The 14,338-nt window shown below is 40.9% G+C and overlaps 1 protein-coding gene across 1 annotated transcript in view; it reads right to left on the bottom strand.

The window, feature by feature from the left end:
- mylk5 (myosin, light chain kinase 5) overlaps positions 1 to 10,246 on the bottom strand; it is a 24,023-nt gene extending 13,777 nt beyond the window's left edge. Inside the window, exons 1-5 of the mRNA XM_080724833.1 lie at positions 9,703 to 10,246; positions 4,837 to 4,986; positions 3,813 to 3,965; positions 1,832 to 2,002; positions 500 to 535 (exon numbers count right to left, since the gene is read on the bottom strand). Of these exons, the coding sequence (XP_080580959.1) occupies positions 500 to 535; positions 1,832 to 2,002; positions 3,813 to 3,965; positions 4,837 to 4,986; positions 9,703 to 9,877 (685 nt within the window). The 5' untranslated portion in view covers positions 9,878 to 10,246. The remainder of the gene's footprint in view (positions 1 to 499; positions 536 to 1,831; positions 2,003 to 3,812; positions 3,966 to 4,836; positions 4,987 to 9,702) is intronic.
- Positions 10,247 to 14,338: the final 4,092 nt, after the last annotated feature.

Genomic DNA, 14,338 nt, shown 5'->3' with positions numbered 1-14,338 from the left:
TCACTTTACTTAGAAATTAATCTGTAACCCAGCTTCTATTGCACTTCTGCAAATAAAAGACACAGAAGCAATTATGTGCACTCCATGTATTGTTATCGCTGTCATGGAACACCCTCACTGACCCAGTTCAGCAACTCTTGTGGTCTAGATCCAGAACAAAGTCCCTCAATATCACAGCAAAATAGCTTTACAGCCCAGCACTTTTGCAAAGTAAAATCCAGGTGGTTAACTTTGAGAGTGACCCAACACACTACGTATTTTACAGGAAAAAGCAAAGGCTGAAGAAGAACAATTAAAGTGTTGCACTGAGGATATCAGTGCCTAATGTTGCAACACAGAAATGACATGTCTAACAGATAAGGACAAAACATAAGACTCAGACCGGCAACTATGTAATAGAACAATAAGAGAGAGCGAAAATGAAGGAAACAAGCCCTTAAGTAGTTGTCAGAGAAAGTGAGGGATGGAGGAGAAAACTAGATGAGTGTTGACCTCTTACCTGTCGCTGAGTTTTTTCTCTTCTTTGGAATGGCTTCTATGGAGAGAGATGGAACGCAGGTGAATTTAAAGGTGAAAGCTATCAGGGATGTGTCTGTGTGGGCAGCGGGTAGATGAAGGCGGAGCTGTGTTCTTTCTATGGCTATCAGCTTGCCAACAGTCTAGCTTTAACCGTGCGGTGCACTGTGCTGTGCTGTTGCTTTCCTTACATGGCAGTCAATGTGAATGAAAGCTCTCAGTGTAAGCACATCAAAGCTGCATTGTTTTGGAAGCAGAACAATGTTGGTACGATCCCTCATTGGCCTAATAAGAGCCAATCAGTACAAGACTGGAAATAATGTACTTCCTTTCAAAAAGAAAGAAAGGGATAACATGACGACTACATGGGGAACAATGGTAAAGGGAAGAGAGGTACTGCCTGGACCTTAAATACAACAACAGGACAGAACTTAGGAAGTGAAAATGAATTTGTATCAAAACGACCCAACTCTGCACATAACTGTGAACTGAAGGTAATCATCACTAACATTATGCATCACTGAGCTGATGCATTTAGAACCTTAACCATTAGATCTTCTATCTTCTTCGGTGTGTGACACCGAAGATAGCAGATCAGGCATAACCCCTGCAGCACTCTGCTTCACGCTCTTGTATGGAGAGTTGGAGACAGACATCTTTATTATTATCTTTCATGATCAGCTCATTTAAAATGCTTCAGTGTTTTGCACCGGCTGCACAAACAGCAAGTTAAGGTAATTACAGGAACAGATAAAGTCATTGCTGACGTTTAATGTCAGCCAAGATTACTCTCTCTCTCTCTGATCTAGTTGTGTTAACAGTTCTATCTCCATCTCACAAGGAGATAAATCCTGGTAAAGGAGAGGAAGCGCAAGGCTATTTGTTGTCAAGCCAACTGGAACTTCCTGTAGCCCTGTCTTCCTGGACGTCTGATTATACACTTATACATATTATCCAGCCAATATGATATAATAATTGGGGATACAAATTGATATTCTAAGTCGACTGATATAGTATGAAAATTCAGTATGAAACAGTATGAAAATTCCAATAATGTTTTGGAGGATGAGCAATTGTGTCATTGCTTGCTTATGAGAAGATACTTTTTTTCTTTTCTTTTTGTTTTCCTCAATGTTAAATGACCTTGCTGCAAATTCAAACTGTTTCCTATTGTAGGCCTAGTCCTGTTTTTGGCGAGGAGTGACATTTTGATATAATTAATATGTTTATGAGTAATGTATTGATTACTGATCTCTCTGATCAAAGTTGTTTATAATAACATGTAATTTGTGTTGATTGACAACAATCCCATTACCTGTTGGCGTTACCCCAGGGCTCTGGTTATTAGAAAGTGAAGGGGATGTTGGGGAACTTGATCCTCCAGTGCTGGGATACAGCGGTGGCCCTCCGTTTTCCATGATGGTGTTGGAAAGTGGCAGAGTCTTCTTTGATGTAGTGCCCAGGTCCCCACGGATAGTTTCAAAGTCTGAATTGGTTTTATCATGGACATAGTCAACAGGAAGGAGAAAGGAGAAGAAACAACCAACATGGTTACAGGGTTTGTCAGAACTGAAAGACCAGCTAAAGTGGTTAGGCCTTAGAGAAGTGATCGTATGACATCGCTGTCTGGAGCATTTAAAGGAGTAGTTCACCCCGAAATGACTTTTTGTCTATTGATTACTCACGCCATGGAGAAAGATTTATTTGCCGCATTCCTAAGACAATCATTTGACAACAATAAATTGACCCCCATTGATTTCGGATGGGTGCCCATTACCCAAATCCATTTGGGTCCCCATCCGGAATCAATGGGGGTACATTTACTATAATAATGTTTTTATCTTAGGAATGCGACAAATACCAAAACTCAAGTCTCCATGGCGTGAGTAATGAATAGAAATAAGTTATTTTGGGGGTGAACTACTCCTTTAAGCTATTCATTCATTCAAACTTTATTTAAAATTCTTGGAGAGATCATGCAGAGATTACACGTATAAATAGCATAACAACAACAACGAAGACATTATGTTGACAACAGTAAGTTAAAACAGTTGCATGTTGACACATGTTTCTTATTTACAAACATAACTGGGTGTGCACGCATTCGGGGGCACAGCTGATTAGACTCTAATCAGTTGTGTGATTAGAACCAGATCACGTGACCTGAAGTGCAAGTCTCAAACAAAAAAGATTTGTTCCAGATTATGCTGTAGAGTACTGCTTTCTGCCCCGTTTGTGCAGAAATCTGTCTATAAGAAGCTCAGTATTATCTGATCTATCTATGTACAGAACAACAGGCAGTTGTCGACTGTGTGTTGCAACATTTCCTCCTAATAAACATCTTTATATTGCATATCGTCACTGTCAGGCAGAAATCTTGTATCTCCAAATTTCACCAATTAAAGGAGACATCCAGACCAAAACACATACAGTGTATAGGGTTAAATCTGTCTTTTATCATACCCCTTTATACCTGCTTTATTCCATTTTTTTCATAGCTGCCCCTGTTGCTAGATTTCGGCAGCCCCTGTTGCTAGATTTCGTGGGCCCTCTCATAACTAACAGAGTGTATAGCCTTTATACTAGTGCGGTTATTTCTTCAGCTTCAAAGTTAGTATTTTTTTATTGGATTGTGTTTACACAACGTCCTGAGACCAACCAAACCGCTGTTTTGACCTCACAGGCACCCTTACTTGTCAAACCGACCCCTCCCCTCCCCTCCCCTCCCTTTCTAGCCTCTCCTCTCCCTGCTCTGGTGCAGAGCAGAAGCCGTTTGACAAGTAAGGGTGCCTGTGAGGTCAAAACAGCGGTTTGGTTGGTCTCAGGACGTTGTGTAAACACAATCCAATAAAAAAATACTAACTTTGAAGCTGAAAAATAACCGCACTAGTTTAAAGGCTATACACTCTGTTAGTTATGAGAGGGCCCACGAAATCTAGCAACAGGGGCAGCCGAAATCTAGCAAAAGGGGCAGCTATGAAAAAAATCGACTAAAGCAGGTATAAAGGGGTATGATAAAAGACAGATTTAACCCTATATGTGTTTTGGTCAGGATGACTCCTTTAAAGCCCCGCTTCACCATACAAGGCTGTCGCACAAAAGTAGTGAAAACGGCCGATCTACAAGCACACAGTAGATCTGCTGTTTTCACTAGATTAAATCATTTTTAAAATGATAAAAACAGTCTTGGACTCGACAACGATGATATGAAATTGAGACAATCACCTTATCCATAAACCAACAATGCATGGAAAAGGTCTCTTTGAATGGGTTTTCAGTGCAGTGCGTTATCTCACCTCTGACAAACACAGCTGCACAGCAGGATGTTTTGCCCACCCGATTCTCTGCTAAGCAGGTATAGGCCCCTGCATCTTCTGGCAGGCACTCCTTCACCACAAAGCTCACTTCACTGCCACTTGTGAAAGGCTTGCCGAAACAGGCCACATCACCTGCATACGGGCACAAACAAGCACGCTTGAGATCATGTTTGCTGTTATGACTGAGTAAGGACAAGGTTAAAGCTCCCCTGTGGACAATGTTTTATCAATGAGGATCTTGTGGGGTCATGCTTGGATAACAAAATATAGAACATTTTGGAGAGTGAATTAAAGGGGTATTCCACTTTCTTTGGTCATTTTATTGTCTAATCAGGCTTTTGTGAACACCCTGGACAGTTTTTAATTTGCTTGATTCAATATTTAGATATTTGATATTCATTTTATCAGACCCTCCCCATCCAGGGCCCATTCCTATACAAACCCATAGTAACTTCAAACTTTTTAACCACGATAGTTTCATCAAAAATATTTTTTCTCTGGTGACTCATATTGCCCTCCTATTACGTGAGCTGTCCGTGTTTTTTCGATAACTTTTTTCATTTATTTTTATTAATAATAATTAGTCACCAGAAAAAAAGATCTATCAAATGGAGTTTTAAGTTATAATGGGTTATGAATGGGCCCTGGATGGAGAGTGTCTGATCAAATGAAGATCAAATATCTAAATATTGAATCAAGCAAATTAAAAACTGTCTAGGGTGTTCACAAAAGCCTGAGTAGACAATAAAATGACGTGGTGGAATAGCCCTGTTTAATTTATCAATGCCAGGGCATGAGATAAAGTGAACCAGAACTAGAACACAGGCCTTACAGTAGGTGTAGTGGACTCATTTTATTTAATTGTTTATTATGGATCCCTATTAGTCATCACCGTAGTGAAAACTATTCTTCCTGGTGTCCACGTCTTCATGTTATCATATAGAACATACATGACTGAGAGTAAGGTCCGAGAGTGATGTTAGTACATTTCCCCCTGGCTCACCGTTGTGTAACCATGACACTCTGATTGGCTGGCTCCCAGTGAGAACCCCACGCAAGGTGATGTCACTTCCTTCATCCACTGAGCAGTCTTCTATGGGCTGTGTGAAGAGTGGTGGCTCCAGTCTCCTGGCAGGAGACCGCCTGTCACAACCTGTAGAAGAGATGGGCAGAAGGTGAGGGTTCAGAGAGGGAGGGAAACGTGTCGCAACAAACATATCGTCGTTGTCGGGTAGAAACCTTGTATGTCCAAAACCATTCCTTTTGCATTTATCATTTTAAAAATGATTTAAACTAGTGAAAACAGCTGATCTACAAGCACACAACGCCTCGCACTGCGAGGCGTTGTTGTGTGCTTGAAGATCTGCTGTTTTCACTACTTTTGAGCGATGAAGCAGGGCTTTGCGAAAGAAACATACACATTTGAAACTTGGAGATACGAGGTTTCCACCACGACAATGACGATATTTTTCATTCTCATTGTCACTGTTGGGCAGAAACCTTGTATCTCCATCTTTCATCTTTTTATGTTTTTTCATTAATGCCTTATTTTGTGCTCAATCATATGACAGTGTCATGCACAAATAGCCCAAATAGATGATCCACAAGTTCACAATGTGCCGCAATGTGATCTTTGTAAATGTTAAAGGTGATACACCATGAAAATTCACTTTTCCTATTTTAAAACCTTTTTTTGGGGTCCCACTAGCACCTTCTATCCTCACAAAGTCCCATTTCAGACCGTTGTGTCTTTCTCTGGTTTTGGGAAGGTGGAGGTTAAAAGCATCCCACAGGTTCTCAAAACAGGCTGTCCAGATTTGCTGCCGTTTGTGACGTCATAAACGGCCGTCTTTGAAGAAAAAATATATTTTTTTTCAAAAAAAAAAAAAAAAAAAGTCAAAAAGATTTGGGGGGGGGGTGGCGCAGTTCAGGCCAAAGGTGGTACTGCAGCTGAAAATGCTCAGAGCCATTCAAAAATGAGAGGCTCTCTATTCAGGAGTGGTAATTTAGCCTCAAACCTTTTGAAAAACGTTTTTGGGACATACACAATATGACATAAATACTTTTTAAATGCATGGTGTATCGCCTTTAAAGGGTTTCACCTATAATGACATGCCCAAAATAGGAACAACAGTGTCTTTCTATGGGTTTTATAAAAATGTAACCAATGAAAAAGTATTATGCACAAGCACATATGACTAAATAATAACCTCAATGGATCCAGTGAAACACAGCTTATTTTTCCCCATTTCCTCTTCCTGAAATGTAGCAGTTTTGGACATACAAGGTTTCCACCCAACAGTGATGATATACTGTGACATTGTTCTCCTTATAATCCTGTGACGTTAACACTTTGGTGCATACTGTACCAATTGCTGCACGGGCATGAAATGTTCTTAACTTCAAATCAGGGACGGAAATACCACGGTTCTTTAGTCACTCACACAGTCAGCAAGGACATCCTTAGGATCTTTTTTTATAGATAGAACCTGCACACTGAGCTATAGTTTAGACTTCTTTTGCGGAAGTCTAAACAATACATTGTGTGCGGATTTTATCTTTATAAAATGATGTTCTGCCCAAAACCCAGCACCCTCTGTCTATGTGCATACTAAGGGTTTCTGTCTAGCCATCACAAACCACAACTGACAACAATTCTTGTAACTTCCCTTCTCTTCCTGTTCTTCCCCTGCACTCATGTGTTAACCACATTTGCATGTGATGCATGTGCTCTCTGTGCTGTTTTAACACCTAACAAAACAACATCTCATAACGATAATAATAACGATAATAATAATATCTGGAATGTATATAGCGAGTACCCCGTCCCAAGGTCGCTTTACAAGTGTGAGGGGGCTAGGGGAGAGGGTAGGTAACAACAACAACTTAATTAGGGAAAAAAACTAACATAGAAAAGTGCGAAAAGACTAAGAGATAAAAACACTCTAACAATTAAAAAAAGAGTTAATAGGAGGTCTTCTGGGAAAGGCAATTGTAAACAAATTGGTTGTCAGGGCGGGTTTGAAGGTAGGGAGGGAGGAGGCGTCTCTGATGCGTTTGGGGAGTTCATTCCAGAGGGTGGGGGCAGCCACAGAGAAGGCCCTTTCACTCCAGGTTCGGCGCTTGGCCCTGGTGACCTTGAGGAGGCCAGTATCACCTGAGGGAACGAGTCTGGACATGTGGCTCGAGGAGGTCGGAGAGCCAGAGTAGAGTTCAATAATATTTTTAGTTTTTTGTCGCATTCCTAAGACAAAAATGTGATAACAATAAATTTACCCCCATTGATTCCGGATGGTGACCCGTTTCGAAACGGGTCACCATCCGGAATCAATGGGGGTAAATTTACTCAAATCAAATTTTTGTCTTAGGAATGTGACAAAAACCAAAAAATATTATTGAACTCTACTCTCCATGGCATGAGTAATCAATAGAAAAAAAGTCATTTTGGGGGTGAACTACTCCTTTAATAATCGCAAACAGTTGGTCTTTATCTCTCCATATGAGACCATGACCGTGCAACATATCACATAGAGAATATTGATTGATAGCAGACTCCTCAAATCCCAAAGCACACATTGTTCAGTCAAGACCACACAAGCTTTAGACATAACTAAGCCTCACTTTATGTTCTGCTCAGTTGCAGTTAAGACAATGTCAACAAATGATGTATTAACTGGTTACCTTGATCCCCAAAGAGAAGTCCCTACAAGGAAGAAAGGAGTAAAATCCTCAGTGCTAATGTATCCATTTGTATGGGTCCATTTTGTAATAGAACATTTGTACACTCTCTAAGTTAGATTAATCATGAGGGTTTTACTGTGTACTGCACACAATGCCACATCCATGGCTGAGCAGAAAAAATAACAAGACCTGTAGGCCTACTGTAGCAGGGGCCCATGCAGGAGAGTTGACAGCTGTGTGTATTCCCAAACAAGCAGATCGGGATTACTGACATGGACACTTTTTAAAATGTAGCAGCACCTTATCAGCTGGCACAGGCTGACCTTGCTTGAGTGGGACCCCCAGTCTGATCATTAACTATTCAATGGCAGGTGATTCTAAGGTAAAATATCTATACTAAAGGCTGCTACACACGAATCAGACGTTGGGCTGTCTGGCCCTAATGTCAATGGCCGAAAATCATTTGTAGTAGTTCGATGTGTGCTGGGTTGTTGCATCTCTCAATCGACCATGCCTCCTCAAACAGCAGAGGATGGTCTGAAAGGGGAGTAGAACTCTCTGGTTGGCTCTTTTATTTAGCCTTGTTCTGCCCAAGCAACTAGTTCTGTTTACATGCTGTCAGGTGTAATCAGCCTAGGTATACGTAGCGACTCTAGGCGAGATTAGAGCTGAGTACTAGCAGGCAAACTGAAACAACTGATCAAAAGTGCTTGTGTGAAATAGTGACCAACATTACGTTCAAATATAACTAACAACAGGGATGATTTTACCATCAACCTTTGGTCAGTGTTTACAATACTGTCTTCTACAGTCTGAGGTTGACAGTTGGCAGACAGTGTAGCTGACCTTCTGGTCTTTAACCTGTAGGGAGGTTTTCTAAGAGGCTGATTCATAAATCAAACAACTGCACCTTTTCACGCAGACAAACACACTCTGGAGTGGATTCTCACACCTCCTCATACCAAGACAGTTGGTTCAAATCCACTAAGGTATAACCACTTAAAGCCTTAAACCCTCTATACTTTGTTGAACGGGGAACCCCAGGGGTCTGTACTAGGAGTGCCGACCATCACCATCAATTCTCTTTGCCAAAAATAAGCAATCTACAAGTTCACAAAGCGTCCCAACATAAGCTTGTAGATTAGCTATTTTCCCCAAATGTTTGCATATGCCTTGCCAAATGTTTGCCTATTGTGGCCTGTCCAGAATAGGGAAGTTAAAGGAGATATAGTCAACTTTTTCTTGAAAAACGGATGCTAAAATAAAAATAATGTTTCGAAAAAAAATAATAATAATAAGCTTCATATATGTGTTTCTATTCAAAAATGACCACAAAAAGCGTAAAATAATGATAAAATAATCATTTTGGCCATTGTCAGACCGACGATGGCCAAAAGGATGTAAACAAAGTGTCGGCCCTACAATGAAAAAGTTGACTATAGCTCCTTTAAGATATATAATAACAGTACGGTACACAGTTGTTTATGAACACATTGAAATAATTTAGTTCATAGGACCATAACACAAACTTTCAAAAGTGTAATGCCTTGCTGTTTTCATTTGTGTTAATAAAGTATACAATCAATCAATCAATTAAAGAACATAACATCTATGTCATGTAAGTATTAATTTAACAGTAAATGGAGATGGAATTCTACCTTGAAACAAGTTGTAGAACGCACAGCTGAAAGTGAAAGTTCAGAAGCATATTAAACAGCAACAAACAATTTGAGACCTCTGGATATACAAACAGAAGACCGGATATAAGGCTGTAAGCATCTCAAAGTTTGAGAGTGTAATGAAACTCTACTGCCTGAATAATCAGCAGGAAGAAATGTAAGAAAATAAACGTATCCCATCTCCATCCCATCTCCGATCTTATAACTTTTGAGTCACACTGGTCTGCTAAAAGAAATTACTAAATAGTAATTGTAAATTGCACTTGCACAACTTGTGGTTATGGTAAACTCAGCCATGTCAAATCTTGTGTTCCAACTTGCTGTTACAATGTTGACCTGATTTTCCTGATAAAGGTTTTATGACCTGATCCATTTCCAAAGAAAACACTCCCTCTTTCACTGCCTTGATCAGTCATGCATAAATCTGTCCCTTCATATACCCACATTACCTCTGCATGCTGCATGCATTGCACAGCCGGCTCAAACCCAAACACTGCCCTTTACAGTACCTTTATCTGTAACTGTGTCCAGGTCATTGGTGGGTCCACTGGTCTTCATGTGGCTGGTGGTTCCTGAGCCGTTGGGTGACCTGATGTCCATCCTGAAGGTTGACACATGCTGCTGCTTGCTGCCGTTCGTGTGCATCTTGAAGGTCGACACATACTGCTGCTTGTTGTCGTTCATATTTGCCCCAGTGCAACCTCCGCCTCTGCATTCAACAGTGACAAACAATTTACACAGTCATTTCCCACGCTGCTTATCACACTTCCCCTTGCCCCCTCTCTGTCATGGGCTTCCGGATGAGCTTTCCAAGTTTACTTTTTCATTAAAACCGCACTCCCTCACTCCCTATCTCTCTCTCTCTCTTTCTCTTTCTCTTTCTCACTCACAACCAAGCCACATATGATCTGGGCTTGCCTTGTCTCTCTAGCCAGTAGCCACCTTCTCTTCTGTTGTGTTCAACCCCTTTTTATCTCACCATCCCCTGGTATAACCCAACCCTTTCTCTGTTGACAAATCTCTCCTTTTCACTTAAGTCTTCCCAGACAGCCCATATATCCCCCGCTCTCTCTCTCTAATGCCTCCCCTAATGTCTGTTCCCCCGCCCACTAGTAAAACCCTGACACACACACACACACACACACACACACACACACACACACACACACACACACACACACACACACACACACACACACACACACACACACACACTTATCTGTCCACCCGGCAAAAGGTCACATTGTCTGCTGTTTGTTGAATGTGTGCTTATTCAATGATCTCTCTGTTGTCCTGCTCACTTATCAATGCTGTGTTTGGACTTTGTGGTGTCTGTGACGTCATCATTGTGCACAGTGATATATCACATTTCTGCTGCAGGGCTGTGATGTATAACAACAGACACATATATCCTGTGCTGTTGTTGTGGCAGCCTGTGCGATCCAGTTGTGTCCAGGGCAACACATCCATGCTAACACAATCCACCTGCTGCTGTGGTAACAATTTCAAACAGCTTTACTGTGCTGCGTAGCAGGGACATGCTGGGTCCCTGATTCAGCCCGGGAAAAAGAGTTGGAGAGGCCCTCATTGCACGCTATAGAGAGAGATCTCTCTCTATAGCGCTGCTTCTACTCAAAGATTTGCCATTTCAGATCATGACAAGTGACAAGCCAGTGGGCCAATTACATGAGTTATATTTCGTCATTGTCGGGTGGAAACCTTGTCCAAAACCAGTTTAAAAATGATTTAAACTAGTGAAAACAGCCGATCTACAAGCACACAACGCCTCGCACCGTGAGGTGTTGTGTGCTTGTAGATCGGCTGTTTTCACTACTTTTGTGCGACAGCCTTGTATGATGAAATGTACACATTTGAAACTTGGAGATACGAGGTTTCTGCCCGACAGTGACGATTTACTTTGTTGGCCGCCCAGCCCCCAAAATGGAACGAAGGCCGACATTTTATTTTTTATTTTCTCCTAATGGCCGGCCTGGACCGGCCGGGAATGAACCGGCCGTTCGGGAGTTGTCCCGCTTTTCCCAATGGCCAGCACGTCCCTGTTGACTGTCAACCTACCTACACGAATGGGCAATAGCCAGCTTCTCCATCCCTCTCCAGTCACTGGATTTACCAGATTTGTCTGACTCCAAATGCCAATAAGGGAGAAAGAGACAGAGAGTCGGTGCCGGTTTTACTCCCATCGCCAATGTGCCAGGTTTGCCAAACACTACATCACTGATCACACAGAATACCACATTCAAGGTCTGACAGGGGTTTGTTTTCATTCCTGAAAGATAAGGGAAGAATGCACAAAGCCAAACACAGTGAATGCATCGCTACACAGATGGGGAGACAGCACTGTTAGGGCCTATTCATGAACTGATGTGTCACTATGAACATGCACTTCTGTGATGTACTAATAGTCAGTTACATTTAGCATTACAGCATTATTGTATGCTACAAACAGATTTAGATTTTTACTATATAACTAGCCCTTACCCGTTCAAAGATATGAGCTCCGAAATGATGTGCAGTGTGTGGGTTATGGGGTGTGCACTGTGCACACAGTATATGAGGAATGGAAAGTAACTTTAACTGGTGCTTGCATGATAATATGTAGGAGCATCAATTTAAGAAATACCTGTTTCGTTTAATGGCTATAGAGATACTGTGTACCGATCTGCATGATTTTTGGACAACATCTGTAACAGGGCCAGACAGTTTATCAGTCTTCACTTCAGCAAGACACTCTGCCATAGTTAACCTGTGTCATGTGTACTTCACAAGCTGGGTTCCTCACAGATCAATGAATATGTCTTGAGATATTACTCACAGACTGACTTAATTCAGGGCCCCCCTTAAAGACCGCTTACCAGACAGTGACTGACTCCAGCTAGCAATGTGGGAATTCTTTGATCCAGAAGATAACCTAACTTCTGAAATCTGCACGCATGCACCGTTCGTTGAGCGCGCGTGCACACGCACGCACGCACGCACGCACGCACGCACGCACGCACGCACACACACACACACACACACACACACACACACACACACACACACACACACACACACACACACACACACACACACACACACACACACACACACACACACACACACACACACACTTGAGGTTGATCGATTGTTGTAATGTTATGTTTGGCATTCCAGGATAATTGTTAAACAAGTAATTGTAGTTATTTACTCAACATAAGTGAGACAAATGAATAACAACAAGACAACTAAATGCCTTCAGTAAAGGTAGAATTCAGGTAGATTAATACTACTACAACAACAACAACAACAACAACAACAACAACAACAACAACAAAAACATCAGGAACTAATATCTCTCTGACAGCAGTGAAAGTTCAAACATTCACGCAGCTAAACGTGCCAGATTTGGGTGGAAAGACCATTTTTATGAGGAAAATGTCAGATAATGGAGGATTGGATCCCATACCATTGCAATCGAGGCTGGAGCAGTCAGGAGACACATGGTCCATTTACCCACATATGACAAACAAGTCCATTTTAGTTACATTTTGGTGACATCAAATGAGGCACTCTTGATTGTAGACTATTTGCAGTAGCCTATCTCCATTTTGCGTACATGGACAAACATGTCCGTGGCAAGATTTTCTTTTATTTTTTTACAATAATAATTTTGGTGGCTCATAAAGTTGACATTCTCATTTAATTAATATGTTGCATGAGATGTGTGATTGCATGTGGTACCCGTACATGATTGCATCCGATCTAATCATTCAAAGCAATCAGACTATTGTGACACTGCATTCCTTTCAATCCTGCCACCATTCATTAATCACTCATCATCTACTCTACATGATTATCCGTTATGACTCTCAAGTATTTTCCTATTGTTCCATCAGCATACCTTAGACTTTCTCATCAACATAGAATACAGTACCTGTTCAACCCCTAACTATTAAAGTTGACAAACAAAAAACTAGTTAGGCTGGTAGAACTTAATCTCATCCTGTCCTCAAGTATGGCCTTTTCTCCTGCAATGTAAAAGATTGAAGCACTGTCTGTACTGATTATACCCAATTATTGAAATCCCAAACATGGAATTTGGTCCATGTCACATTTAATACCTGTCTCAGGACTGCCACCTGTCATTATACAGTGGATTACTAACCAGTCTCCAGGTTTTCTAAAGTATAGCTAACAACTTGAAAAATACCTAAAAATGTCTTCTAAATCCTAATGGTTTTCTGAAAACGCATGTTTCTTTACCTGTAGTGCTCAAACTTTTTAATGTCAAGGACCCCTAGAATTATACGTATTTGGACCCCCATCTCAAAATATTTTGTTCCAGGGACCCAAGCAAATATTTGAGTTGAAAATGTTCGCTTAAAAGAATATACATACAAGGATTTACACAAATGTTCATGTTTTTCAAAAATAGCAGATCTACAAGCTCATAGCATAGCACTTGGTGCCGCGCTATGAGCCTGTAAATAATGGTTAAAGTGGTTACATAGATGTGTCATGGATTAACCCCGACATCCCAATTTTAGGCATGTCATTATAGGCAAAAAAGAAAAGAAAGTGAAAAATTAAAATGTTTAGCGCAATGGAATAGTGTATACATTACATTATGGCACATCAGGAGTGTACATTTAGGGCTAGGCTATGTGATTCTGATATTATTACTGATCACTTGTTTTGCATGTCAATAAATATTGATGGAAATATACAATACATTTTCAGGGGATGAAAGATTTCAGCCAATCAGGAAAGAGTACCCATTTATCAGCTTCATTGTTTTAGTGTTCCAGTTCCAATTTTGTCTGCTCACTTCTTAGAGCCATCACTTCCATTTTTACTTGTTTAATCTGTATTCTGTGAACGTTCTCTCTCCTGATTGGATAAAATAGGTATAATCCGTCAGGAGACGCAAGCAGGAGAGATGGGGATACTCCTGTTACTGAACAAACACTTATAGCAATGAGTACTCATCAGAAAATAGAGCTTAACACTTATTTTAACAATAAAAATCACACCCGTGTGAACTGAGCGGTGGTTTACCCACCTCATAGATCATGTGTACCGATTTTTGTGACATTTGAAGAAAATATGTAGGAAAAGGAGCAAAAAGTGTGTTTTGGAGAAAAT

This window comes from Nannobrachium achirus (assembly GCF_963921795.1).
Source record: "Nannobrachium achirus genome assembly, chromosome: 4".
Taxonomy (NCBI): domain Eukaryota; kingdom Metazoa; phylum Chordata; class Actinopteri; order Myctophiformes; family Myctophidae; genus Nannobrachium; species Nannobrachium achirus.
The sequence above is the reverse complement of the archived record's forward strand: the minus strand, read 5'-3'. Positions and strand labels throughout refer to the sequence as shown.